At 40.6% G+C, this 25,966-nt stretch overlaps 1 protein-coding gene across 5 annotated transcripts; it reads left to right on the top strand.

Annotated features, from left to right (window-relative positions):
* The first annotated feature begins 1,410 nt into the window (after window positions 1-1,410).
* Window positions 1,411-23,450, top strand: LOC133054498 (zinc finger protein 112-like). Of its 5 annotated transcripts, XM_061139542.1 has the most exons (6): window positions 1,428-1,463; window positions 1,805-1,908; window positions 9,976-10,023; window positions 12,455-12,581; window positions 15,024-15,110; window positions 19,721-23,449. In XM_061139542.1, exons 2-6 carry the CDS (start codon window positions 1,864-1,866, stop codon window positions 22,207-22,209), a joined length of 2,796 nt encoding a protein of 931 aa, XP_060995525.1. In that variant the 5' UTR covers window positions 1,428-1,463; window positions 1,805-1,863; the 3' UTR covers window positions 22,210-23,449. The 5 variants fall into 5 exon arrangements, with proteins under 5 accessions (XP_060995527.1, XP_060995526.1, XP_060995525.1 ...); XM_061139544.1 differs by lacking the exon at window positions 1,805-1,908 and having other exon boundaries at window positions 1,411-1,463; window positions 19,721-23,448; XM_061139541.1 differs by lacking the exon at window positions 1,428-1,463 and having other exon boundaries at window positions 1,476-1,908; window positions 15,024-15,098; window positions 19,721-23,450.
* The last annotated feature ends 2,516 nt before the right edge of the window (window positions 23,451-25,966 follow it).

The raw sequence follows: 25,966 nt of genomic DNA, 5'->3' as shown, positions 1-25,966 counted from the left end.
CTCACTGTTTCCATTGTTTCCCCATCTATTTGCCACAAAGTGTTGAGACTGGATGCCATGATCTTAGTTTTTTGAATGTTGAGTTTTAAGCCAGCTTTTTCACTCTCCTCTTTCACTTTCATCAAGAGGCTCTTAGTTCCTCTTTGCTTTCTGCCATAAGGGTGGTGTCATCTGCATATCTGAGGTCATTGATACTTCTCCAAGCGATCTTGCTTCCAGATGTTCAGTTACCTGAAAACTTGTATGAATCCAGGAAGAGATCAGATTTCCACCTGCAGTACTACTAGCCCTCTGATCCCTGCAGGAATCTGGGCTATTCCTTTATTCCTTCTGGATTCATTTTCTGTCTCAGAAGTGGAGTTGGTATGTGTCTCCAGGATAGTGTATGTGCACAAGGGATATAGAGTTCTGATTTCTTCCTGCTTCCTTTCCTTTCTTAGCCCTAACTTGAAGAGGGCTATAGGAAGGAGAATTGAATGATTCCAGGTCCTAGCAGCAGAACCTCAGCCTGAGTAGGATTTAGCATCCTTCTTTTTGCCATATCATCTCTCTTCTCAGTGGAGGAGTTTCTTTTAATAATTATTACACATTCTGCTACATGTTTAAATATTTGTTGAATAGAATAGGAGTGGGTAGGAGGAATACTTGAGCATAAATAATACTGATAATAGCCATTTTAAGGGCTTGATACAAATCACATTTAATCTCACAAAAGCCCAGGGAGGTGGGTTATCTGCCCGTTTAAAAAGGATATTGAAACTCAGCATAATTTTCCTAGCTGAGATCATCCAACTACTAAGAACCTGAGTTGGGAATTGAACCAAGATATTTGCAGTCCCCAACCTCATTTTGATTTGTTTGTTGTCTAGTCTGGAAGGAATAGTTTGTAAAAGACCAAGAAAGCTATGTAAATGATTGTGTTTTCAGTAAGTTTTCTCAGGCATCTTCAGCTTTTTATTGTATTTTATTTCAAGTAAGTTGATACTTTACTGAAATAATGGTTGAATAACTGAATAATGAAACGCTGTAGATAATTAAGAGACTATATAAAGCATAAAGAAAATATTGAATTCTTAATAATCCCAGAGACAATTACGCTCTGAAAAGGCGATGTTAATGCATTGTCTGCTGGAGAAAATACAGAATTGCGCAGTAGAGCGCTCTAGGTTTGGAAACGTTTCGGCTCCAGGGAGGCGGGGTTACGAAATTCGTTCCGAGCGGGGATGCTGTGAAAATACAATCCACAAGCTCAGTATAGCAACCAGCCGTTTCGAAGGCTAGGACGTGCCTGGAAATTAGTGTAGTAAGTTAGTGTACCGTCGTTGAATAACTTCCGCTCCAGGCGGTGGTTGTGTCCGTGCTCCTGTCGGGAATTCTGGGAAGCGTAGTCCGGGAGGTCTCCGTAGGCAGAGTCGCTTCCGGCTCAGGTACGCGAGGCCGCGGCCTTCGTTCCTCTCGGAAAGGTGAGCCCTCCGTTTGCCGGTCCCCTCTCTCCGCGTCCACAGTGACCTTCCTTCGCTTTGTTGTGGGCCAGCAGCGACCTGGCCCTCGGCCTGCTGGAAGGAACCGCCTGCGGCGCCGCGGGGATGGTGCTCCCTTTGAATAAGCCTCCTGGAGCGCGGGACTGTCAGTGCATCCCCCCGTTTAGGGGCCCCGGCCAGGGCCCTGTGTCGCTGGGTTTCGTTTGTCTCCTGGGTTCTGTACTTTCCCAACCCATTTCCTGACCACCAGCCCGTGATGACGCTTCCTAACAGTGTATTCCACGAGAATCTCAACGTCTCTGCCTGTTTCCTCTTCTTTAAAGTTGGCATTAGTGTCTACGTGTGTACGTGTGCTCAGTCGTGTCCAGCTCTTTGCGACCCCATGAACTACAGCCCGGCAGCCTCCCCTGTCCATGGAGTTCTCCAGGTGAGAATGCTGGAGTGGGTTGCCGTGACGTCCTCCAGGGGATCTTCCCGACCCTGGGATCTAACCCGCGTCTCTTGCGTCTCCTGCCTTGGCAGGCGGATTCTTTATCACTGAGCCACATGGGAAGCCGCAGTGTCAACCTAATAGGGGTAGTTTGAGAATTAAATGAGAATGCATAGGAAAAGACTTAGAACAGAGGCTACCCTGTGGTTAAAAATCACAAGGTCTCTTGTTACTAGTATTTTTTTAATTTTCCGAGAAGTGCTTGGTTCCCTAAAGGCTTCTGTGAACCCGGGTTGGGGTCAGAGCTCTTGCTGTAGGGTTCCTGGTCCTTTTCAGATCCCTGAAGGAGTCAGGGCTGTACCCAGATTCGTAATGATTTTTTAAATTTAAATTTAAATTTTTGGAGAGGGTCACTTCTGACTGTAGTCTGGGATGCGCACTGAGATTTATACGGGAATGTTGTTGTGAGTTCTGATTTCTCTCAGCTTCCTTTCTGCTTCACGCCTCGACTTCTTGAAAAAGGCTGCACTGAGAAGGGAATGACCCTTTGGCCCCAGACAGCAGAGCCTCACCTGAGTGGGACTTAGCATCCTTCTTCCTCTTATGTCATCTCTTCACAAGGGAGAAGACATTCATGTCACTCATGGACAGATTCTTCTGCTACAAAGATGCCCTGATATTTGTTAAATAAATACTAAAAAGGGATGGGGGAGTGCTTGGGAATAGTTAATAATTACAGCCTGTACTTGCATGCTCAGTCATGTCTGACGGTTTGCGACCCCAAAGCCTGTAGCCCGCCAGTCTGCTCTGTCCGTGGAATTTTTCAGGCAAGAATATTGGAGTGGGTTGACATTTCCTCCTCCAGGGGATCTTCCAGACCCAAGGATCGAAACCCCGTCTCTTGTGTCTTCTGCATTGGCAGGGGGATTCTTTACCACTGAGCCACCTGGGAAGCTAATAATGACAGTATTTAAACATTATTCTCAGAGCTTTATATGAATGAATGTACTTAATCCTTACAAGAGGGGATACTGTTATTCTCATGTTAAAGATGAGGAAACAGACACGGAGAATATTAAGTAATTTAGTTAATTTGGCTGTGCCGGGTCTTAGTTGTGGCATGTGGGATTTAGGTCCCTGATCAGGGATTGAATCCGTGCCCCTGTGTTGGAAGCACGGAGTCTTAGCCCCAGACTACCGGGAAGTCCTGAGCATGAGCTGTTTATTCTAGACCACACAGGAAGAGGCTTAGTTGGGGTTAGAATGTAGGTAGTTTCAAGACCCTGATGCTGGGAAAGATTGAGGGCAGGAAGAGAAGGAAGCGACAGAGTATGAGATGGTTGGATGGCATCATCGACTCAACCGACATGAGTTTGAGCAAATCCCAGGAGATAATGAAGGACAGGGAGGTCTGGCATGCTGCAGCCCATGGGATCGCAAAGAGTCGCACATGACTGAGCGACTGAACAGCAGCAAGTTTCAATATGCTGCTCTGGTTCTTAATATGTTTAATGTCACACTGAGAAGGCATGTTTGGATTTTTGTAGGGGGCCATGAACGTTTTGAGTTTTTCATGATACGTTTTCAGTCATCTGCAGTTTATTTGTGTTTTATTTGAAATAATATTATAGCTCATATTTTAATTATAAAATAATGCTTGCATATTATAGAGAATTAAGGAACTACATGGAGTATAAGGATGTAGTACAGGATATAGAGATAACAACAGTAATATTTTAATATTTTCCTGTTCTGTATATTTATTTTTGGATTTTTACTTAAGTTTTACAAAATAGGTATGACAGATTTTATTTCCCTGTTAAATTTTTACAATGGAAATTTACAAGCAGAGCCTAATGTAATAAGAATAAAATAATGAACCCCTAGAGAACCATCACCCATATTCAACCCTTGTTATCATTTGTCAGTCTTGTATCAACACATTCTCCCACCCAATTTTTTTTGTTGTTGTTGTTCAGTATTTTAAAGCAAGTCTCCAACACTGAGTCAGTACAATAGTGATCGATTTATGATTATAACTGCCAAAAATTGATTACGACACATTGTTTATGTGCAAGACCAAGAAAGGGAGATGTTAGCAGCTACTTTAATGTTTTTATTTTTGCAGCTTGGGAAATGACATTCTTCTGAGAAATCGAGGGGACATAAGAGCATTGCACTTTGGAGAGTGATGGTGATGACATTTGTCTTCTGCTGTACAGTTTGACTTACCCATGTCTTAGGGCTCTTTGTTTCTTCTTCTTTTTAAAAAATATTTATTTATTTGGCTGCATTGGGTCTTAGTTGTGGCACTCAGGATCTTCATTGCAGCACACGGGATCTTTTGTTGTGGGGCTGGGGTTCTCTCTAGCTGTGTCACACGGGCCACAGAATGGACAGGCTCAGTAGTTGCCCCGCAGCGTGTGGGACCTTAGTCCTCCCACCAGAGATCAAATCCGGGTCCCATGCATTGGAAACGCGGAGTCTTAACCATTGGACCACTCTTTGTACACTGAAAATTCTTCTTTTCCTGGGACCATGTGATATTTTTCTCTGTGTGCCCAGCACACAGGGCAAGATTGACAAAGATTTGGGGTTAGAGTAGCCACTCAACAGACTGTCAGCACCAAGGATTTGCAGTGCAAAATTCCTGAAATTGGAATTGGAATTAGGTGACGAAACAGAAAAGAAATAATCCATGGGGATACTCCTTAATCACCTTTAATATTGGCGAGTTAGAGTCCACCATTTATTTCAGATTATTGAAATGTTTCTGAACAATTCTTTTCATGATATAAAACAAGCAAAATGATGATAGCAAACATTTATAGATTGTGTTTTATGACTAGGTAGTGTTTCCAGTGACTTACAGATATTACCTTATGTCTCTACAGTTACCCTCATTTTACAGATGAGAGGCAGGTTTTTTAAAAACAGTCATCATACAGTTGACTATTTTTCCCTTTCAGGGGTACAATTCTGTTAATTTTGCCACAGGTATAGATTTGTATAATCACCCCCATCATCAACTACAGAACAGTGCCATCACCCCCCCAACAAAAAAAACCTATTTTTCCTTTATAATCACCCCTCGCTGTGTCTATAAGCACTGGAAACCACTATAACCCTGTAGTTTCATCTTTTTGAGAATGCCATTTAAATGAACTTGTACCATGTGTAACCCTTTAAGGTTGGTATCTTTCACTCAGATAATGCCTTTTTTTTTTTAATGGAAAATTTTATTTGTGCCAGATTGAGGGTTATAACCCGGGAACAGCATCTCAGAGAGTTCTGAGAACCATTTCCAGCATAATGCCTTTTACATTCATCCAAGTTGTGTGTATCAGTACTTTGTTTTTGTTGCTGGTTAATATTACGTTTATGGTTATACTAGTTTATTCACCTGTTGAAGAAAATTTGGAATGTTTTTGTGCTGTGCTTAGTCGATCAGTCATGTCCGACTCTTTGTGACCCTGTCGACTGTAGCCCACCAGGCCTCTCTGTCCATGGGGATTCTCCAGGCAAGAATACTGCAGTGGGTTGCCATGCCCTTCTCCAGGGAATCATCCCAACCCAGGGATCAAACCCAGGTCTGCCGCATTGCAGGCAGATTCTTTACTGTCTGAGCCACCAGGGAAGCCCAAGAATACTGGTCTGGGTAGCCTGTCCCTTCTCCAGGGGAACTTCTGATCCAGGAATTGAACCGAGGTCACCTGCATTGTAGGCGGATTTTTTACCAGCTGAGCAACCCAGCTTTTGGTAGTTAGGAATAAGCTGTTATAAACACTTGTGTACAAGGTTTCGTTTTGTTTTGTTTGCTTATTTCTCTAAAATTTATAACCAGGAATGGGTCATATAGAAAATGTATGTATAACTTTGTAAGAAGCAGCCAAACTGTTCTCATGATATCTGCTGTTTTGCGTTCCCATTAATGATGTACGGCAGTTCCAGGTGCTTCACATCCTTGTCAGCATTTTCTGTTGGTTTTTTAAAAACCTTTATTATGATAGACCTGTGTTGTGATCTTATTGTGACTTTAATTTACATTTCCCTAATGCCTAATAATGTAGAGCAGATACATCTTTTCTTCAACTTATTTATCTTCTTCACTTTATATGTTTTGCTAAGTTTTCAATTGATTAACTGAGTTGTATTTTCCTTACTATTGATGTTTGAGAGTTATTCATGTATTCTAAATATAAGTTCTTTGTCAGATGTCATTTGCAAATATTTTTTCTCAGACTGGCTTGTCTTTTCATCCTCTGAAAGTGTTATTTTACAGAGCAAAAGTTTTAATTTTGATCAAGTCTGATTTAGTAGTGTTTTATGAGTTGTGCTTTTCACATCTGAGAACTCTGCCTAACTTGAAGTCAGGAAGAGTTTCTCTTATGTTTTCTTCTAGAAGTCATGATATGTATACTCTTTCATTCCTAATATTGGTAACCTTTTTTTAATCTCTGTTTTATTCTTTGCTGTTCTTGCTAGAGTTTTTGTTACAGTAAGAGAAAAAAATGAATATTTTTGGTTTCATTGACTTGGCTATTACACATCTGTTTTCAGTTTCATTGATTTCTGCATTTACCTTTATTTTTTCCTTTTGTTTGCTTGACTTGGGTTTATTTTGCTTCTCTTCTCTAGTATCTTAAGTGTAACCTACAAGTTTTCTTTTAAGAAGTTGAGCACATCCCAAACAGGATAAACTCAAAACTAAAGACAAAGAAACTACAAAGCATTACCCAGAGAAAAATAATGCATTATGTTTATGTTCTAGTTGTCATATAAAAAACTCTTACAGACAAATCAGAACAAACTTTTTGGCCAACCCAATATATACTTTGAAAACCCTGTCAGTGTTATAATTTTTGCTTCCAATGGCAAAATATATTTTAAAGGACTCAAGAGATAAATCATCTATCAAGTTTTCCCAGATATTTGCTGTTCTGTGACTCCTTCCTGATGATACAGTTTTTTTCCCTTGTTGCCTTTGAAAGTTTTCCTTTACCAATCTTTTTAAGGCAAGTCGGTTCCCTATGAATTCTGAGTTATCTGAGAACATTTTCACGAAACTTCATCCCTAAATATTTTTCTAAACTGTTGTCTTTAGTATACAACTCTGCTTTGACAGTTCTTTTCTTTCCCTCCTTTAAAAGTATTGCGCTATTTCCTTCTGGCCTTGTGACTTCTAATGAAAAATCTGGAACCGTTTGAATCACTGTACCCCTGTAGGCAATGCATTGTTCTTCTCTGGCATCTTTCAAGCACCATTATCACCTGGGAGCTCTATATAGAGGCAAGTCCTAGGATCCAGTTTCATACCAATTTAGTTAGAATTTGGTAGGTAGGGGTGGGACCAAGGTGCTTCCTTTTAATAGGAACCCCAGGTGATCTTTATTTAAGGTTGGCAAAGTGCTTGCTGAACAGCTTCATTCAATTTTTAATATTTACTGTTTAACCTACATACAGTAGAATTACTTTTAGTGTAAATCCTGTGAGTTTTGGCCATTACATCACACTAAAAGATTGTGCAGGAATGAAGATATTCCTTGTTTTAACTTTCGACAGCAGTGGAAATTGATAAAGTCACTTGGTACTACTTGTGACTCAAAGTTAGTTGTCACTGAAGTGAGTTTACTTTCATACACATTTCATATTGCAGTCAGTTTTGCTGGGATGCTGAAGCCACCAACTTTTTAGGAATATTCAAAAGGTGATGTACACCTACTGATAATTACTATCTAAAATAAATATACTTAGAAACAAACGGGCTAATGTGTGGCTTTTGTATATTTTATGGTGACAATGAGGATGACACTAATAATAGCTAATCTTTATTGGGTGCGCATTATGAGCTTCATTGGATTTCTAATGCTATGATGCATTAACTCATGTATTCTTCATGATAAACCTATTTTTATTTCCATTAAAAAAATATATTTTGGGCCATGTTGTGCTGCCCGTGGCATCTTAGTTCCTCAGCAAGGGATTGAACCAGCACCCTGGACAGTGAAAGCGGGGATTCCTAACCACTGGACTGCTACAGAATCCTTCCTGTTTTTATTTACATTTTACAGATGAAGAAACAGAGGCATTGAGGGGTTGATTAACTTGCAAAACTTTACTTTGCTACATACATGCTCAGTCCTGTTTGACTCTTTGCAACCCTTATGGACTGTAGCCCACCAGGCTCCTCTGTCTACGGGATTCTCCAGGCAAGAATACTGGAGTGGGTTGCCATGCCCTCCTCCGGGGGATTTTCCCAACCCAGGGACTGACACCTCTCCCACCCTGCCTCATCACCTACTTGGACAAAGCATTGCTTTTATTAGACTGGCAAACTGGGTTTTAGGAATTAATAAGACTGCAATCAGTTACTTGTTAAAAGGTATCCTGGAGCAGCTGAGTGTTAAAAGCTAAGAGAACTAGGACTTCCCTGGCAGTCCAGTGTTACATCTTCCCCTTCCAATGCAGGGAGTGCAGGTTCAGTCCCTGGTGGAGGAACTGACATCCCACATGCCTCCTAGGCCAAGAAAACACAAAATGGAAGCAGTATTGTAACAAATTCAATAAAGACTTAAAAAAATAAAAAACCCAAGAGGGTGGAGGATGCAGGTGGGCAAACTACTGCCCATGGCTTATTTTTGTAAAGCTCCTCTCCCTCTCCAGCTGAGAATGGTTTTTACATTTAAAGGTTGTAAAAGGAACAAAAGGAACTTTATTCCACGGAGACACTATGTGGCCACAAAGCCTGTGATTAGCCCCCTCCCCCTTCTTTTGAGTTCTTTTTCTTGCACAGATGACTTGGAAGTTGCTTGGGAATAGTAAAGAAGATAAATAACAGTAAATGACGGTTGAGAATGGTAAATAACCTTGAGGAAGAACCCAAGAAGTCAAACTCGTGGTTTCCAGATCCTCCCACAGGTCAAGCACAGAGCCAGTGCTTCACATAGATACAGTATCATCACGGGCTTCTATAATCTTTATCATATCCACGTGGGAAGAGGGGTGTACCACTGGAATCTCCTCCGGCTTCAGGAGGAACATTCACCAGCCATTAAACTTCTCAGAAGGGTGGTCTCAAAGTCTAAATGAACATTATTGGGTTGGTGAAAAAGTTCTTTTGGGTTCTTCCCTAATATGGTACAGAAAACCCGAATGAACCTTTTGGCCACCCGCAATAGTATCAGGGCAACAAATTATTAAGTGAGAAGCCATAATCTCTGCTGCTCAGATTTTCTTACAACCACCATTTGTAAGGACTGTTTTATATTGCAAAATAGTACCTGCTTCTCTGAAGCTACCAGATATTAATATAAAACACTGCTATAGTTACAACAGTTTTCCACTACTCAACCATGTATCCTCACAGCATTCTTACGGTATTTGTACTATTACAATCCTAGTGTTGCAGCTTGCAGAAGTAAGCCTAGAGAGGTTAGTTAATTTAACCATGGTTAAAAAACCTATAGCAAATCTTTAACAGTGCCAATATAGAGCAATTTCCAGGTGGTGCAGAGGTAAAGAATCTGCCTGCTAATGCAGGAGATGCAAGAGATGTGGGTTTGATCCCTGGGTTGGGAAGGAAATGGCAACCCACTCCAGCATTCTTGCCTGGAAAATTCCACGGACAGAGGAGCCTGGTGGGCTACAGTGCACTGGGTCACCAGGAGTCAGACATGACTTAGCACACACACAAGGAATATAGAGCAAATGTGCAGCAAATCTATAGCAATTAGAGGTTTTAAAAGCTCATTGTCCCCAGAGGTACTTTTAACAAGCACCTCTCCTCCCCCACTTAACCCTGTCTCCTTTCCCATGTTCCCCAGGTTCACAGTGCATATCTGGGGAGGCTCGAGCTGTGTGAGGGCTGCAGGGTGTGGTGGTGCAGACTGCCCCTCACTTGTGGGCATCCTGCCGGGTCATGGATGGTTACACCCCAGCCCACACCCTGCCTGTGAAGGTGTATGTGGCTGCATCTGCCCAGGAGAAGGGACACCTTTTTCGGATTTGCACAGAGATGCGTTTCCCCCTCTCTCATGGCTTCCCTCTTGTTTTGTGTCTCTTTAGGTCTCTGCCTCTCCCCAGGAAAAGGACAAGAAGATGATGAAGTTCCAGGTGAGTTGGATTTTTTATTTCTGTCACTTAACAGGTAATTTCATTTCTCAGTGGATACCTTATTTTTCTCCCTTGCCAGAGTAAAGAATGACAGCAGACATTTAATACCATTTGTGTGTCATGCTCTATTGGTTCACTTTTTTTTTAAATTTTCTTTCTCACTTTTTATATATTGCCATTTTGTTTCACAACTAATAGTGTAAAAGAGAATAGAAATTTTTAAAATGGGCAGGCCCACATATTATTACCCTGCCTACATCACTTGTTTTTTTATGTTTATTTTTCATGTGCATTCATAACTAGACTTGCAATAATAGATACAGTTTTGAATTGTCTTTTTTTCACTTAAGATTATAGCACTCAATTTTTGTCATCTAATATTATTTCAATGAACTATTATACACTCTCCTCCTTTTTAGAAAAGTAGTCCTCATCTACAACCTTTAACATCTTGATGATTTTCACAGTTTTACACAACAGAATCATTTTCCCTATATTTAATCTTAAAAATTAAATAAAAATAAATGTATATAAAATTCATTTATTTTTAAAATGTTAGACATATTGTAAGTCATACAGACACTGTACAGCAGAAACTATCACTTGTAAAGCAACTATACTCCAAAAAAAAGACACAGGCACTTTCCATCTGTAACTCTATTCACTGCTCTGAGAGGGACTGAATCATCTTCACCATCAACATGAAAATAAGAGGTTCATGTAAGTTCAGGTCCTGTTCAGGTTTCTACAGTAGGCATGTGTCTGGTCAATTCCACAGTCTTTCTGGACCAAGAGTATCAAGCATTCTGTTGGGGTGGAAAGAGACACAGAACGAAAACAAAAAAACAAACCAAACCAGAGTTCTCACTCAGAGACCAAGACTTAAAGTTGTGATGTTTGACGCTCCAGCCGGAACAAATGCACTGTTGAGCAGGCCTTCATATAGAAATTTTAAATTTCCCTATAGCAAAAAAATTAAAAGACAGATAACAAGGTAGGAAGAAAAGTCTTTATATCGTATATGGAAGAAAAGGCCTTACTGTCCCCAGGTGAATGAATGTTATTACAAAACACGAAACAGAGATGACCAGCAAACATACGAAAAGAGAGTAATCTTCATTACTTATCAATTTTGTGAAAGTTTTTTGAGATAACTAATTTTGGCTTCTCAAATTGACTTCTGGGATTATCAAAGTTTTTTTGATTTTGCTTTTAAGTATTCATGTCCATTGTTGGCCAAGGTATGGAGGCTTAGGAATTTATACTTTCTTGGAAGCAGAATAAACTAAGAAAAATCTTTTTGGAGGAAACACCTGCCATTATGGTCTCAAAACTTTAAAGTTTGTTGTTCTTCAACATTACCTTTTCTAGTTTTTGTAATTTATCTTCAGGAGATAACCAGCAGAGTTCTAGGGACTAAGGTCTATATGGAAACAATCTTGCAACATTGTTAATAATATATACTCTAAAACTAAGTAAGCATGCATTATTTGTATCAGTTCACTATATTCTCAACCATCAGTTCCTTGAATTACTGTGTAGCGGTGAAGTGGAATGTCAGCAATGATAATGGTAATAGTAGTCACAATAATAGTTAGCATTTATTAGATACTTGGGCTCCTCAGGTGACTGTAGCAGTAAGGAGCCCATCTGCCTGCTAACGTAGGAGATGTAAAGAGACACGGTTTCGATCCCTGGCTTCGGAAGATCTGGAGGTCATGGCAACCCACTCCAGTATTCTCGCCTGGAGACAGAAAAGCCTCAGACAGAAGAGCCTAGTGGGCTACAGTCCATAGTGTCACAAAGAGCCAGACACAACTGAAGCGACTTAGCGTGCACACACTGGGTACATACTATGTACCAGGCACTGTTCCTAAGGGTTTTACCTATGGTCACTCATTTTATTATCACCAGTACCCTGAGGTACAGTTACCAGCCTGCAAATGAAGAGAGGATGAGGACTGGGTCCAGGGCCCCACAGCAGAGTAAGGCCCCAGAGCTGTGTCCATAAGTGCTGCACATCTGGATCGGGGCACAGAACAGGGGCTCCATGCTTGAATAGGAAGGGTGACTCATGCCCTGTAAGTCTGGCACATCAAATAAGTGGTATATATGTATAAAAAGAGGGAAAACAGACTCCTTCGCACACTGTTGGAACTAAAGCTTTTCTAGCAGCCCACACAATGCAGCAGAGCTCCAGGGACTTACTACAGGGGTACTAACAAAGGGCAGCCGTTTAAAGTGCAAGGATTCCTTTTCCTGCAGCCTTTCTGGTGGATGGAATCAGCCTTGTGAAAGGCAAACAGAAGGCAGCTGCTGAAATGTGACTCGGTCCTTGGGAATCCGGAACCACCTCCCGTCCTTGACACTTTCTCGGGGCTGCCCCTCTTCCATAAACATTGTGTGTGTGTGTGTGTGTGTGGTGTTATAGGAGCCAGTGTCCTTCAAGGACGTGGCCGTGGTCTTCACCGAGGAGGAGCTGGGGCTGCTGGACTCGGCTCAGAGGAAGCTGTACCAGGAAGTGATGCTGGAGAACTTCCGGAACCTGCTCTCAGTGGGTGAGCACAGCGCCTCGGGGACTCAGTATCAGCCTCCTGGGAGACCTTTGTGGGCAGTCATTTGAAGCTCTGGAACTCCTAAAATCGTCCTCTCAGCTTAGGTAGCTACAAGTCCTAGTATTCCCAGAGACAGAGACAGTGAGTTTCTGTCCAGGAAAAGAATATGTCCCTTGAACTATTAATATGAATGGGGAGCTTGTGGTCCTGCCCCATGAAGTTGAGTTGCTGCAGCTTTTCGGATTTTCATGGTGCCAGTAGCTGTAGCTGTGGTTTTTCAGAAGTATTTTGGTTTTTCTGCTTTAGTGACATATCTGTCTTCAAACATACAGAAAATTTGTAAAAGTATAGAACAAGAATACCCCTATCGCTTTTACCTATGCCTATAATGCAGGAGACACAGGTGGTTAAGTTCGATCCCTGAGTCGGGAAGATCCCCTGGAGGAGGAAATGGCAACCCACTCCTGTATTCTTGCCTGAAAAATCCCATGGACAGAGGAGCCTGGCGGGCTACAGTCCATGGATCACAAAGAGTCAGACATGACTGAGCGCAGCACACACACCTAGAGTAATATTTCACCCCATTTACTTTATCATTTATGTGAATGCTCTTTTCTTTCTCATATGCATAATTTTTCTCTGAACCATTTGAGGGTAATTTACACATGACATGGCCCTAATATCCCTAAATGCTTCTGTGTGCAGGCCAAGTTCAAGATCCCCAGGACTACACTCTGACACCAGTGGCAAGCTGGGGGTGCCCAGAGCCCAAATAATTTGCTGGAGGACTCTGAGGACTCATTAAAAGCTGTTACACTCAAGGCTACACTATTGTGTGGAAAGCTTACAGAATAGGCCTTGGATGCTAGGAATTGTCCTTGCCACTGTGGTATCTTTGTTTCCTGGTCTCAGGGCTTAGAGCTAGGATTAGGGGTGTGTCTGGATGTGTACACCTATATTCATATACCTACGTGTATATATATAAATATCTATACATATGAATATTTATTCAGTTTCTTTCAAAGTAAGAGGGGTGCAAAATCAAATTACACTGAAACGCCATTTTTCATTCATGAGGTTTGCAAAAAATTCAAAAACTTTTTTTTGGCTGTCTCATGAAGGTTATGGGATCTTTATTCCCCAACCAGGGATTGAACCCAGGCCCCAAGCACCAAGTCTTAACCACTGGACCGCTAGGGAAGTCCCCCAGAATTCAGAAACTTAACACTACTTTGGGGGGGGGCAAAGTTGTGGGGAGTAAAGCACTTTCATGTTTTGACAGTGGGAATGCAACACGATACCTCCCCTATGGAGAAGAATTTGATAGTGCCTAACAGAACTATGGATTTACATGTTCTCAGCAACTCACTTGTAGGAATTTTCCCTGAAGATAACCAAGTACAAAAGAGCATTAATAGTATACCTGTTTGTGTAAGGGGAAAAAAGGGAAAATAAGTAAATATATGTAAGCAACACAAGGATTAATCAGGAAATCATGAATTTAGTTTTTTGTCAATGGTGAGTTGTGGTAGTGTGGAAGGGATGTTTGAGAGAGTCACTCTTGTCTGAATAATACCTTTTTGTCTAGTTTGGACTTTTGAAAATATGTTAGGGGACTTCCCTGGTGGTCCAGTGGTTAAGACTCCACCTTCCAGTGCAAAAGGTGTAGGTTCAATCCCTGGTTGGGGAATTAAGATCCCACATGCCTCGCAGCCAAAAAAACAAAACATAAAACAAGCAATACTGTAACAAATTCAATAAAGACTTTTAAAAAATGATCCACAGCAAAAAAGTCTTTTAAGAAAATATTTAGTTCAACGCATTCTAAAAAATAAATAAGAATGTGAAGGGATGGTCATCGAAAAGAAAAATGAATTGTGTTTGAAAGGAATACCTTAACCACAGTGAACAGAGAAAGGATTCATGGAAGTAGCTAAGGAATACAGTCTATAACTCTATATACCTTTAGTTTTAGGTCTAGTGGGAGGAGGATGCAAGAATGAATTGCAATCCTCAACACTTCTTAGTGGATTTGTTTACTGCAGTGAATGGATTCGCAACTCTGAGACTATTTTATATGTACTGCAGGTGCCAAGGCAATTCACTGGAGAAAGTATTGTTTCAACAGATGGTGCTGAAACACTTAAGACTTCCGTATGCATATATTTGCATGCTTCACACCTACAAAATGAAAGATTAACTCAAAGTGGATGAAGGGCCTAATGTAAAATGTAGAAGTGTGAAACTTGTAGATGGAAACACAGGAGAAAATTTTCATGACATTAGGTTAGGCAAAGATTTCTTAGATATGACACCAAAAACATGATTCAGAAGATAAAAAAACCCCAAAAACAAAAATATGATTCAGGAGGGGAAAAAAACAAAAAACCACAAGTTAGACTTAGTCAAAATTGAATACTTTCGCTCTTCTCTCCTTTTTTACAGGAAATCAGCCCTTCAAACCAGAGCTTATATTCCAGCTGGAGAGAGAAGAGCTTTTGATGATGGAGACCCAGAGAGGTGGGTGTTCAGGTGAGAACCATCCCGCAGTCACCCAGCAGCCAGAGGACCCCTCCCAGGACACGAGTCAGCAGGTGTCAGGCCCTGAGGTGTCGGTACCCTCACTGCTCTAGCTTCTCCTATTCTAGCTCATTCCTTCTGTCCCAGCTGCACTGGCCCAGTTGCTGCCCATCAGACCTGTCTCAGTGGTGCTTCTGCTTCAGGTTACTTGGCTTGCTTTGCTCTGTGCCTTGAATGAGTGAGTCGGTTAATACATGCACGGTCTTCACTGTCTTCAGTGCTCCCTGAGGCCGCTAACAGGTGTAGAGTAAACCATGTGATAGAGAGATGCTCCAGAGTGTCGTTTGTCATCGGATGAACACCTGTCCTGATTCTGTTTAGGTGTCCTTTAGTATTCATGGATAGGTACTCATTATTCCTAAAAGGTTAAGAATAGCCAGGCAACTAAAAGAAATATCAGAAATGATCAGTGCTGAAGGATAATCTGCCCTCTCATGCAGCCATTTCAGATGAGACACTCTTGCATTAACTTCCTCATTCAAATGCCCAGTTCTTTATCTTCTCATTCTGTTCTTACTTCTTACTCTCCCATCCTCTAATATGTAGCAGTCTCTTGACCTAGCTACAGTTTTCTTTTTTTTTTTTAATTTTATTCAATTTATTTAAATTAAAAAAAATCAGTTCACCTATTTCTCCCATCCCCAAACTGCTGCCTCTCACAACCAACCATCTGTTTTCTGTTATCTGTGAGCTTGGTTGGTGTGTTTGTATGTTGGGGAGTGGTTTTAGATTCCACATATAATAGAGATCAAGCAGGATTTGTCTTTAAATACCTCCAAGGTCTACCTGTATTGTTGCAAATGGCAAGGTTTCATTTTTATTTATGGTTGAATTTTCTTTATCCATTTATCCATCAGTGGACACTAAGATTGTTCCCTTATCTTGACTGTTGTAAATAATTCTGCAGTGTACATGTACAGTGTACATTTGTTGTTGTTTAGTCATGTCTGATTCTTTGCAGCCCTATGGGCTGTATTTTTTTAAGTTAGTGTTTTCTTTTTCTTCAGATAAATACCTAGAAGTAGAATTGCTGAATCATATGATAATTCTATTTTTAATTTTTTGAGGAACCTCCATAATGACTTCCATAGTGGCTGCACTGACTTATATTCCCACCGGCAGTGTACAAGGGTTCCCAAAACCCTTTTCTCTACATTCTTGCCAGCATTTGTCATCTCTTGTCTTAGAGCCACGGTCCGTAGGGTCGCAAAGAGTCAGACACGACTGAAGCGGCTGAGCACACATGCACATCTTTTTGATAATAGCCATTCTAACAGATGGGAGTTGGTAGCTCACTGTAATTTTGATTTGTATTTCCCTGGGGATTAATGTTGTTGAGCATCTTTTTATGAACCTGTTGGCCATCTGTGTGTCTTCTTTGGGAAAATGACTATTCAGGTCTTCTGCCCACTTTTTTTTAATTGAATAGTTTGTTTTTTGCTACTGAATTGTATGAGTTCTCTATGTAGTTTGGGTATTAAGCCCTTATCAAATATATGATTTACAAATATTTTCTCCCATTCAGTAAGTTTGCCTTTTCATTTTGCTGTTGGTTTCCTTTGCTGTGCAGAAGCTTCTTAGTTTGATGTAGTCCCACTTGTTTATTTTTGCTTTTGTTGCTTTTGATCATATGATTTTTACCCTTCATTTTGTTAATATTGGGTGTCACGTGTAGTGATTTGAAGATGTTGAACCATCCTTGCATCCCTAGAATGAGTCCCATGTGGTTGTCTTGTATAATCTTTTAATGTGCTGTTGAATTCAGAATATTTTGTTGAGGATTTTTGCATCATGTCCACTGGGGGTACTGGCATATAATTTTCTTTTTGAAGTAGAACTTCCAAGCTGGACATTTATGTGAGTCCAAACATTTTTAGTAATGTTTCTTGAGTCCTCAGACTCTGATGTCAAAAGCCATGGTCACAGCTCTGCGGAGAATGCTCCTGGGTGGGAATGAGAGTCAGCAGAAAATTTCAAAACAAATTACTTCACTTCTATGATTTTTCTGTTCTTGTTTCAGTTCAGGTTCAAGGTCATATAGGCAACATACTCTTTAGAGAAAGTGTCAGCAAACTTTTTCTCTGAAGGGCCAGATGGTAAATATTTTAGGTTTTGCTGACCATATTTGATCTCTGTCAGAGAGACCAAATGTTTTTTCTTACACCAGTTTAAAAAATGTAAAATCTATTCTTGTTCCTAGGCTATACAAAAACAGAGCTAGGGCCATAGTGTGCTAGTCCCCCTGTCTGATAGTATCAGTGGGAATGTAATGTCATATTTTGAAGTACCTTTTTAGTATTTCCATATATTAACATGTTTATACCTTATATTCATGCAAAATTTTGAAAATATATATTCTTATTTTTAAAGTACTAATTTTTCACCTTCATGGTACCTTGGGGAAATCCCTCCCAATCTGAGATTATAACTCTTTTTTTTTTTTTTTCAAAAAATCATTGCAAAAAAAAAAAATCATTGCTACATAATCCAGTATGTGGCTATAACATGCAGCATTTAGCTATATATATATAGCTTTATTTTGGACTGTACTGGGTCTTAGTTGCAGCATGTGGGATCTAGTTCCCTCACCAGGGATGGAACCCAGGCCCCCTGCATTGGGAGCGTGGAGTCGTAGCCACTGGACCACCAGGGAACTCCATTTCATCTTTAGGTGACAGAATGTTAGTGTAATAACTGCACCTTGCTTCTGAGAAACCAAAGACGTCACCGAGCATTCTTGTTTTTAAGTACTGAGATGAGTACTCGTGGACGTGCGGTAGGCCCTGCAGCCAACGCATTGCCCCAGAGCCTGCTGCCACACAGTCGTCAGGGTCGCCCTTTATTTTTTTCCTTTTTTTAGAAGTTGGGGATAGGGTGGGGCTAAGAGTAAGATTTTGTGTGAGAAAAACTACACCATTCCAAAGGTTATTTTCAAAATTAAAAAGACACAGTCCACAAGATTCTCGTGACCTTTGCTTTTCTCTCTGGCAAGTGATAACTGAGTGTAACCCTGCTTCTCATACAGGCTTTCAGCTGTGCAATAAAATTGCCATCACCAGCTTCTTTCCCATAAAGAGTAACTTACACATGCATGCCCTTTCGGTTCTGTGACTGAATGACTCAAGCTGTGATCTATTCGTCATATGCTTATTGAGCAGCCACTTTTCACCAGGAGTGCAATAGGCAATGAGGGCGAGACAGTGCACACAGCAAAGTGCCCTTCCCTGTGTGTAACACACTCCAGTGTTTAGAGACAGGAACGCACAAGCAGCTAAGGAAGAATTATTGCATTTGAAGGTAATATTCACATTATGAGAAAAAATCCCCTTTACTGTCTTTTTCCCCTCACTTTGGATACTGAAAGAGAATTAATGTTTTGCCAAGTATTAGGAGAGTGCGTGTTATTGCTTCAGCCCTGTTGGACCACTTGTTCTCTGGGAATAAGTATACTTCTCACTAGGATGTGAATGATATGCTGCCTGCTGATAACCTGAGCTTTAGTAACTAACAGACAAGCCACTTCCACCCAAACATGCCCATCTTCAACTCTTCCAGTACCTCAGATTCCTTAAACATTAAAGTGCTTTTCCAGCAAAATGACTAAGTCAGTGTTCATTGAATTTTGCTTCTTAAGTTGCCTCAAAGGACCATGAAACTTGCCTGTGCAATTATTTTCTGAATTAGATTTATTTACTTTTAATTGGAAGATACTTGCTTTACAGTGTAGTGTTGGTTTCTGCCAAACATAAAGATGAATCAGCCATAGGTATACCTATGTCCCTTCCCTCTTGACCCTCCCTTCCCATCCCACCCCTCTAGGTTGTTACAGAGCCCTGGTTTGAGTTTCTTGAGTCATAGAGCAAATTCCCATCTTGCCTGTACAATTCTGTCACAGTGTTTCACATTTCACCTGCCCCATGGCCCTTGCTAATAGCAAAATATATTTTAAAAGGAGTTAAAACTGATTATGGCTTACAGTGAAATAGGAGAACTTATTATTCTCATGAAAATGAACTCATTAGAGTTAGGCCATACAAGACCTCAAGAATCGATTAAAGGTCTCTGTTTACCTTCATCCGCATAGCATTTAACACATGATCTTCTTAAAAACAAACGAACAAAAAAAACCATTACCATGCCCAAGTGCCAGAGAAAAACGATAAATTACTATCAGGGCAAAACACATTTGTCCACTTGAAACTAAATTCTTTCCAGTTTGAAACTACCCCCTTCTGTTTTTTCCTTGGAATCTCCAGGCAGCCCATGATAATGTATGCATGGTTTAACTAGGCCTTTTGACCCTCCATCAAAAACCATCTTTGATGTCCAGGTTGCATTGCATAGCCCTGATTTTGAGGCATATGCGTAGCCCAAATTCTGTGGATCCTACTTCTATTCCTGGTGTAGTCAAAGGAAAAGGATATTCTAAGTATTGTCAGAGGTAGTAACAAACTTTCCTCCAGGTTATTGAAGTTTCATGTCATGATCTAAGTGCAGAATCTTGAAATCTCTGAATAAAAGCATTCATTGCGCACATGTCTAAAATCTCCTTATTCTTATAGGAACCAAGAGTCCACATAATATGGAAAGTATTCAAGAAGTGGGATTAAGCTGCTTTTCCCCCAAAGAGTTTTCCACCTGGCAGTCCTGGCAACAAAGTGCAGGCAAGTTAACTGGGTGTCAAGATTCCATGAGAAACTTCCAAGAGAATATTTCTCCGTTGCAAAAACAAGGTGATTCCCCCTGCCAGGTTTGGGCAGGAATACCAATTCAGATTTCTGAAGATGAGAACTATGTCTTGACTCACACAGGAAACAGTTCCATTGACATAAAAAGTCAAGAATTTCCCTCTTGGCGAGCCCACCATTCTTGGAGGAAAATGTACTTTACAGAGTCACGTAATTATCAGTGTCAATGTCAGCAAGTTTCCATGGAAAATGGTTTCTGTAAATCTGACAGCATCAGTTGGATCTCACATCACAGTGACATTCTGGGTGTACACAGAACAGAAAAAAACTCTAGCTGCCATGACTGTGGAGAAGATGTCATGAAGGTTTCATTGCTTAATCATATTCAAACAGGGCAAAAGCCCTATCCTGGTAATGAGTACAGAAAAGCCTTCAGCGATGAGTCCAGCTCTGAAGTTCATCAGCAATTAGACTTGGAAGGAAAGCCCCGTACATACAGTCCAAGTGAAAAGGACTGTAGTTACAGGTCAGTTCTTCATATTCATCAGCGTGTTTGTAGAGGAGATCATTGTGTTTTTGAGAATTTACATCTGCAGTCGCATCAGAAAGGACACGCAAAAGAGAAGCCGTTTAAATGTGAATACAGTGAGAGCCTCAATCAGTGCTCCTTTCATAACACATATGAACTTATACCCAGAGGAGAGACATCTGATAGATGCAGCATGTATGAGAAAGGCTTCAGTCATAGCTTAAACCTTAGTAGTATTGTTAGGATCTACATTGAGGAGGAATCCCATGAATCTGAGAAGAATGGGAATGTCTTTAATGAGAATTCTTGTCTTCAAGCCCATCAGAAAATCCACACTGAAGAGAAACGATACACAGATGTTGAGTGTGAGAAGCATTTCATTTGTAACTCAGATCTGAACATTCAGCACAGAGTTCACATGGAAGAGATTCCCTATAATTCTGAGGCCAATGGCTTCAGTCTGGGCTCACATTTTCAAGACCTTCAGATAGTCCACACTAGAGAACAACCCTGTAAACATTACACATGTGGTAACAGCTTCAGCCAAAGTTCATATCTTCAAGGCCATCAGAAAATTCACATTGGAGAAAAACCTCTCAAAGCATGTGGGAATGGCTTCAACTGGAATTCAAAACTTAAAGATCACCAGAGAGTCCATGCTGGTGAGAAGCCGTACAAATGCAGTGCATGTGGTAAAGGCTTCAGTCACAGATCCGTTCTAAATGTTCACCAGAGAGTCCACACAGGAGAGAAGCCTTATAAGTGTGAGGCGTGTGACAAGGGTTTCAGTCGGAGTTCATACCTTCAAGCCCATCAGAGAGTCCACACGGGAGAAAAACCATACAAATGTGAGGCCTGTGGGAAGGGCTTCAGTCGTAATTCATACCTTCAAGGGCATCAGAGAGTCCACACGGGCGAGAAACCATACAAGTGCGAGGAGTGTGGGAAGGGCTTCAGTCGGAGTTCACACCTTCAAGGCCACCAAAGGGTCCACACGGGAGAAAAACCATTCAAGTGTGAGGAGTGTGGGAAGGGCTTCAGTTGGAGCTTTAATCTTCAAATTCATCAGAGGGTTCACACAGGAGAGAAACCCTATAAATGTGGAGAATGTGAGAAGGGCTTCAGCAAGGCCTCAACTCTTCTGGCCCATCAGAGAGTCCACACAGGAGAGAAACCCTACCAGTGTGATGAGTGTGGTAAGAGCTTCAGTCAGAGGTCTTACCTTCAGAGCCATCAGAGTGTCCACACCGGAGAGAGACCATACATCTGTGAGGTTTGTGGGAAGGGCTTCAGTCAGAGAGCATATCTTCAAGGCCACCAGAGAGTCCACACCAGAGTGAAGCCGTATAAATGTGAGATGTGTGGGAAGGGCTTTAGTCAGAGCTCACGCCTTGAAGCACATCGGAGGGTCCACACCGGAGGGAAACCCTACAAATGTGCAGTGTGTACGAAGGGTTTCAGTGAGAGTTCCCGCCTCCAAGCCCATCAGAGGGTCCACACAGAAGGGAGGCCCTATAAATGTGAACAGTGCGGCAAGGGCTTCAGTGGGTTTTCAAGTCTTCAAGCCCATCACAGAGTCCACACTGGGGAAAAACCATACAAATGTGAAGTGTGTGGAAAGGGCTTCAGTCAGAGATCAAACCTCCAGGCTCATCAGAGAGTCCACACAGGAGAGAAACCCTACAAATGTGATGCGTGCGGTAAGGGTTTCCGTTGGAGTTCAGGGCTCCTGATTCATCAAAGAGTCCACAGTGGTGATAAATTCTATACAAGTGAAGAATATAGTAAGGGTTACCCTTCATCAGAGAATCCCTACAGAAGCGAAGTTCTGTAATGTGGTGGTCCATTTTGTTCTGAAGTCCTCAAACAAGAGCTGAAAATTTCCACTCACTCGAGTTCTCATAGTAGAAAAAGAATTTCTTTCATGAAAATGTAATGTTTCTGCTCAACATCAACATTCACAGTAGTCAGGAGACCGCACAGCAGAGACTTATCTAAATAGCAGGGTTCCATATGGGATTTCATGGGAACTTGAATATCAGTCACTGCAAGTGACTTTAATCAGCTCTTGTACTAGGGCTTAGAAAAGACATGAGTATGGTCAGGATTTTAACGAAAATATTAATACAACGATGAGCATGCCTAAATTCATGTCCACTGGAATGTAAGCTTATTAAGAGAAGGGGTTTCATACATTGCTGAGTCTCCAACTCAGTGAAGGTGCTCAGTACTTTTTTGCTAAATGACTAAAAGTATGTAAATGTGTCATGTTTGAAATTTTTATTGAGCTGATTTTCCCCAGAAAATAATTTAAAATGTATTTGGAGGAGGAATCCTGCAAGTCACCTTAATGTAAGCAAATAAGTAAACATAAACATTATTTGAAATGTAGAACATGGGCAGTGTCGCAGTCTTAAATGACATGAATTTGGTTTAACCCCCCTGGGATTGGTCGTCCCCATTTGTCCCTCATCAGCAGGGATGGGCTGACTTTCTTAGCATTTGGCCTCTTTCTCTACAGTGTACTGTCTGGTTAAGTTTAGCTCCGTGTGTGTGTGTACGTGTGTATACCTATGTGCACTTTAAAAGGACAATACAAATTGATAAAACAGTGTTTCTGGTTAACTTGGCAGAAATGGAATGCTGCGTTTTACATAACTGAATTTTTACTCCTGCGCTCCTGTGTGTTAAGACAATTTTACTATAATATTTGGAAAGTGTCGGAAATGGTTACTAACAGTAAACACTTTCTTAATAAATGTTGAAATTACAATATTTGGTTTTCTAGCTTCCATATTTCCATTAAAATCCTTTTGATCTGACTGGTTTCTATATAGTCTTTGTCCAATTCAGGCCAGTTTAGCAGGATCTGTGACAAGTTTGGAGGACTTTAATTTTGTCAAATTTTATATCAGCATACTTTTCCCACTCATACAAAGAAAGGAAAAAAAAATTGAAGTATGGTTGGTTTACAGTGTTGTGTTATTTACTACTGTACAGCAAAGTAAATCAATTAAAAATTTCTTTTAAAAAATTCTTTTCCATTGTGGTTTATCATAGGATATTGAATATAGTTCTCTGTGTTATCCAGTAGGACCTTGTTGCTTATCCATTTTATGTGTAAAAGCTTATATCTGCTAACCCAACCTCCTACTCCATCCCTCCCCCAACCTCTTGGCAACCACCAGTCTGTTCTCTGTGCCCATGATTCTGTTTCTGTTTCATAGATATGTTCATTTGTGTCATATTTTAGATTCCACATGTAAGTGATATCATATGGTATTCGTTTCATTTAGTGTGAAAATAATTTCTAGTTGCATCCGTGTTGTTGCAAATGGCATTATTCCATTATTTTCTATGGCTGAGTAATATTCCACTGTATGTATGTGTTGCGTCTTTATCCATTCATCTGTCAATGGACATTTAGGCTGTTTTCCATTTCTTGGTTGTTGTGAATAGTGCTGCTATGAACATAGGAGTGCATGTATCTCTTTGAATTATGGTTTTGTCCAGATGTCTGGCCAGGAGTGGGACTGGTGTATCATATGGTAATTTTATTTTTAGTAAGGAAAGGAAAAATATTGAATTTTTCTAGACATTTTTTCAAATGTATTATTAGGATAAAATTTCCTTTTACTTGCTAATCTATATCTTCAAGAACAATGCATTTTATTGGAGGAAGTGAAAAATACAAATTTGTCACAGTCGTACAATATGTATCAAAATGTAAAGTGTACATTTTTGTTGTTCAGTTGCTAAGTCATGTCCGACTCTCTGTGACCCCATAGACTGCAGCATGCCAGGCACCTCTTTCCTCCACTGTCTCCCAGAGTTTGTTCAGATTCATGTGCATTGAGTTGGTGATGCTAACTATCTCATCCTCTGCTGTCCTCTTCTGCCTTTGCCTTCAGTTTTTCCCAGCATTAGGATCTTTTCCGATGAGTTGACTCTTCACATTAGGTGGCATTTCTAATACTCTTCACAAAGTATTGGAGCTTCAGCAACAGTCCTTCCAATGAATATTCAGGGTTGATTTCCTTTAGGATTGACTGGTTTGATTTCCTTGCAGTCCAAAGTACTCTCAAGAGTCTTCTCCAGCATTGCAATTTGAAAGCATCAATTCTTCAGTGCAGAGCCTTGTTTGGCAACACACTCCAGTATTCTTGCCTGGGAAATTCCATGATCAGAGGAGCCTCGTGGTTATAGTATGTGGGGCTGCAAAGAGTCTGACATGACTGAGCATGGGTGCACACACACAAACAGCCTTTTTTATGTTCCAGCTCTCACATCTGTACATGACTGTTGGGAAAACCATAACTTTGACTAGATGGACCTTTGTCAGCAAAATGATGTCTCTGCTTTTTAATATGCTTTCTAGGTTTATCATAGCTTTCCTTCCGAGGAGCAAGTGTCTTAATTTCTTGGCTGCAGTCACCATCTGCAGTGATTTTGGAGCCCCCCAAATAAAATCTCTCACTGTTTCCATTGCTTCCCCACCTATTTGCCATAAAGTGATGGGACCAGATGCCATGATCTTAGTTTTTTTAATGTTGAATTTCAAGTCAGCTCTTTTACTCTCCTCTTTCACCCCCATCAAGAGATTCTTTAGTTCCTCTTCACTTTCTGCCATTAGAGTGGTATCATCTACATATCTGAGGTTGCTGATACTTCTCCTGGCAATCGTTGTTCCAGCTTGTGATTCATCCAGCCAGGCATTTCGCATTATGTACTCTGCATATAAGTTAAATAAGCAGGGTGACAGTATATAGTCTATCGTCCTCCTTTCCCAGTCAGTGTACATACCTATCTGGAAATCATATAATAATAGTTTATGCTAAAGTGATTTTAAACAGGCTATATACATAAGGGTAATTATTAAAACTGCAAATTAGTAAAGATAAATTTCTCAGTGTTGCTATAATATGGTGCTATAGGAAGTATAGGGCCAATATAAAATGACAGAGAAAGCTCATGCATATTGCTTAGTAAAAAATGCAGATTGCACCTTTATAATATCCAGTTACCTTTGGTCTTTATACATATATGTTCAAATACATGCTTAATAGATAATCTGTGAACGATAACTCACTATCATGTATACAGTGGTTTTCTGTGGCAAGCAGAATTTTAGCTTAGTCTTTTTTGTACTTTTTAAAATTCACAGTTAACATTTTACCAAAGCAATAAAGTACTGAGACATTGTCCCTTATAATTAAGAACTCGTAATGTGATTGCTCTATTTCTTTAGATGGCATTACAGCCAAAATGAAAGAATAAAACTCCTGAAGGTAATGTTAAGAGGTCTCTAGAGGATACAGATAGATTAGGTGTCAGCAGCTTTAACTTCCTATAAAATTTCTTCAAAGCCCATGCAGCCTTAAACAACCTGGTACAATTCAGACATAGTATAAATTGGTGCTCCACAGTTTTTCTGTCAGATATCAACCTGTTAGGTGAATGGGGTGACCAAGGCACAGGCTTAACCTGGCTTCCAAGGTGTGAGTTCAAGTTTCACAGTATCATCAGAAATTCAGGGCTTTTAATGTGTTTCTTTAGTATCTCACTTCCAAGGGAAGATCATGAGAGCTCAT

This window comes from Dama dama, chromosome 4, assembly GCF_033118175.1.
Source record: "Dama dama isolate Ldn47 chromosome 4, ASM3311817v1, whole genome shotgun sequence".
Lineage (NCBI taxonomy): Eukaryota > Metazoa > Chordata > Mammalia > Artiodactyla > Cervidae > Dama > Dama dama.
The sequence above is the reverse complement of the archived record's forward strand: the minus strand, read 5'-3'. Positions and strand labels throughout refer to the sequence as shown.

Bases quoted from the DNA above. Each gene is read 5' to 3' on its own strand.
- LOC133054498 (XM_061139540.1), top strand. From the start codon at position 1,738: ATGACGCTTCCTAACAGTGTATTCCACGAGAATCTCAACGTCTCTGCC. The intron at 10,024-12,454 runs GTGAGTTGGATT...GTGGTGTTATAG, and splicing joins AGAAGATGATGAAGTTCCAG to GAGCCAGTGTCCTTCAAGGA. The intron at 12,582-15,023 runs GTGAGCACAGCG...CCTTTTTTACAG, and splicing joins CCGGAACCTGCTCTCAGTGG to GAAATCAGCCCTTCAAACCA.